We start from the raw sequence: 1,605 nt of genomic DNA on the forward strand, positions 1-1,605 counted from the left end.
TAATAAATTATTAATATCAAAAATGTATTTCTGTTTTTTTCTTTTTACATATTTTGTTAAAAGGCCAAATAAGGACTTCAAACCCCAAAAAAAGTAAATTTCTGTTTTGTTTTATTCTTGGATCGGGCTTTAAAGGGTTAAGCAAGCTTGGTAAAAAACGTACAAAATTAAAATTAAGTGTTCTTTCCTTGGCTATGCTTTGCTCAAATAACAATGACGTTAGCCAAACCGGTTAAGAAACAAAAATAATTCTCAGCAGCTGCACCTCTTACAAAAAAAAGTCTGAAACTGAAAAGTGCGCAGAATTATTCAATCACACAGTGTTCAGAAAGTGCATTGTCCTCTATTCTGCACTTTAGATGAATGACTGTTTAGGTGCCCCTGGTGGTGGCACTGTATCGATACTTTTGAAAATGAGTATTGTATCCAGATACAACGTTTCAGTATCAATACTTTTTGAGTATCGATACTTTTGACAACCCTACTCAGAACTGATGATGTCTGTGTGTTACAGACCCTGGTTGCGTGTATATGACAACAAAGCAGTGAATCTCAATCTATTTTATTATTTTTTTTAATTGTATTTTCAATAGGCGTATAGACTCATAGGTCATTTGTTCAGAAAGAACAAAAACAAAAATTTTCACAGCCCCCCTGATCAAAATTATTTCCAGCGGCCATGTAAACAGGACTTCCTGAAATTCCATATATTAATGTTTGTCCTGAGACTAGTAGCATCTAAAGCCATCTGTTTAAAGGGGGCGTGCAGACGTACCGATGCCACTAAGAGCGTGCTGCAGCTCCAGAGTAAAGGTGGTGAGGGGAACCTCCTCAGACACGGGCAGGATGGCCACAGTAGACAGATTAGAGGCTGGATTCCCGGCATCCCACTTACTGGTCGGTGTGTGGAGGGCCAGACCGCGACCTGCAGGGAAGAGAAGATGATTCCTTTTCCTGGATATTTTAGCCTGAAGGGAAAATATTTCAGCGCCAAATACGTTTGAGAAACATATTCCACCGAACACGGCACCAGCATTGTGCATTCCAGATTTAAAAACAGCGTGCAGCTCTAGAGGTTGAGAGATTACCGCTCAGAGGCCCGTTGACCTGCTGCATGTTGCCCAGGATCTTCTGTCCCAGCACATGGATCAGTCTGGTGACCACCTGAGGATACCTCCTCTTGATGGAGTTCAGAGCTCCCTCAGGCAGCTTGGCCAGCTCAGAGTCCCTGACGGCGTGGACCGTTGTGGCTCGGTTCATGTGCGTCAGGGCCTCCACCTGGTCAGAAACCCACAAATCTCAGGTCTTCTTTTCAATATTTCAGCAGTGCTGTGGACACCAAATCTGTCACCGCTCACCTCCCCGATCAGGTCCCCGCGGCCGTACTCTCCAGCCAACTCCTTCTTGCCATTTTCCTTTGCAATGACAGAGCGCAATCGACCACTGAGGACGATGAAGGTGCTGTCCGACTTGTCGCCTTGTCTAAAACCCGACAGATTCAAAAAAAGAACCCCCGCCATTAAACAGAGTGATAGATTGATTTGCAAAAATTAGGAATCTCCTGTCCAGGGGTGATGCTGAGAAACTAGTCCATGCATTTGTTAC

At 43.6% G+C, this 1,605-nt stretch overlaps 1 protein-coding gene across 1 annotated transcript in view; it reads right to left on the bottom strand.

Moving 5' to 3' along the window:
• The window catches only part of pnpla7 (patatin like phospholipase domain containing 7), a 53,759-nt gene that overhangs the window by 18,177 nt on the left and 33,977 nt on the right, over nucleotides 1–1,605 (bottom strand). The window contains exons 19-21 of the mRNA XM_015379923.1: nucleotides 1,359–1,482; nucleotides 1,089–1,278; nucleotides 776–925 (exon numbers count right to left, since the gene is read on the bottom strand). Coding sequence (XP_015235409.1) covers nucleotides 776–925; nucleotides 1,089–1,278; nucleotides 1,359–1,482 — 464 coding nt within the window. The remainder of the gene's footprint in view (nucleotides 1–775; nucleotides 926–1,088; nucleotides 1,279–1,358; nucleotides 1,483–1,605) is intronic.

This window comes from Cyprinodon variegatus, unplaced genomic scaffold (assembly GCF_000732505.1).
Source record: "Cyprinodon variegatus isolate N-32 unplaced genomic scaffold, C_variegatus-1.0 Scaffold203, whole genome shotgun sequence".
NCBI classification, from domain to species: Eukaryota; Metazoa; Chordata; class Actinopteri; order Cyprinodontiformes; family Cyprinodontidae; genus Cyprinodon; species Cyprinodon variegatus.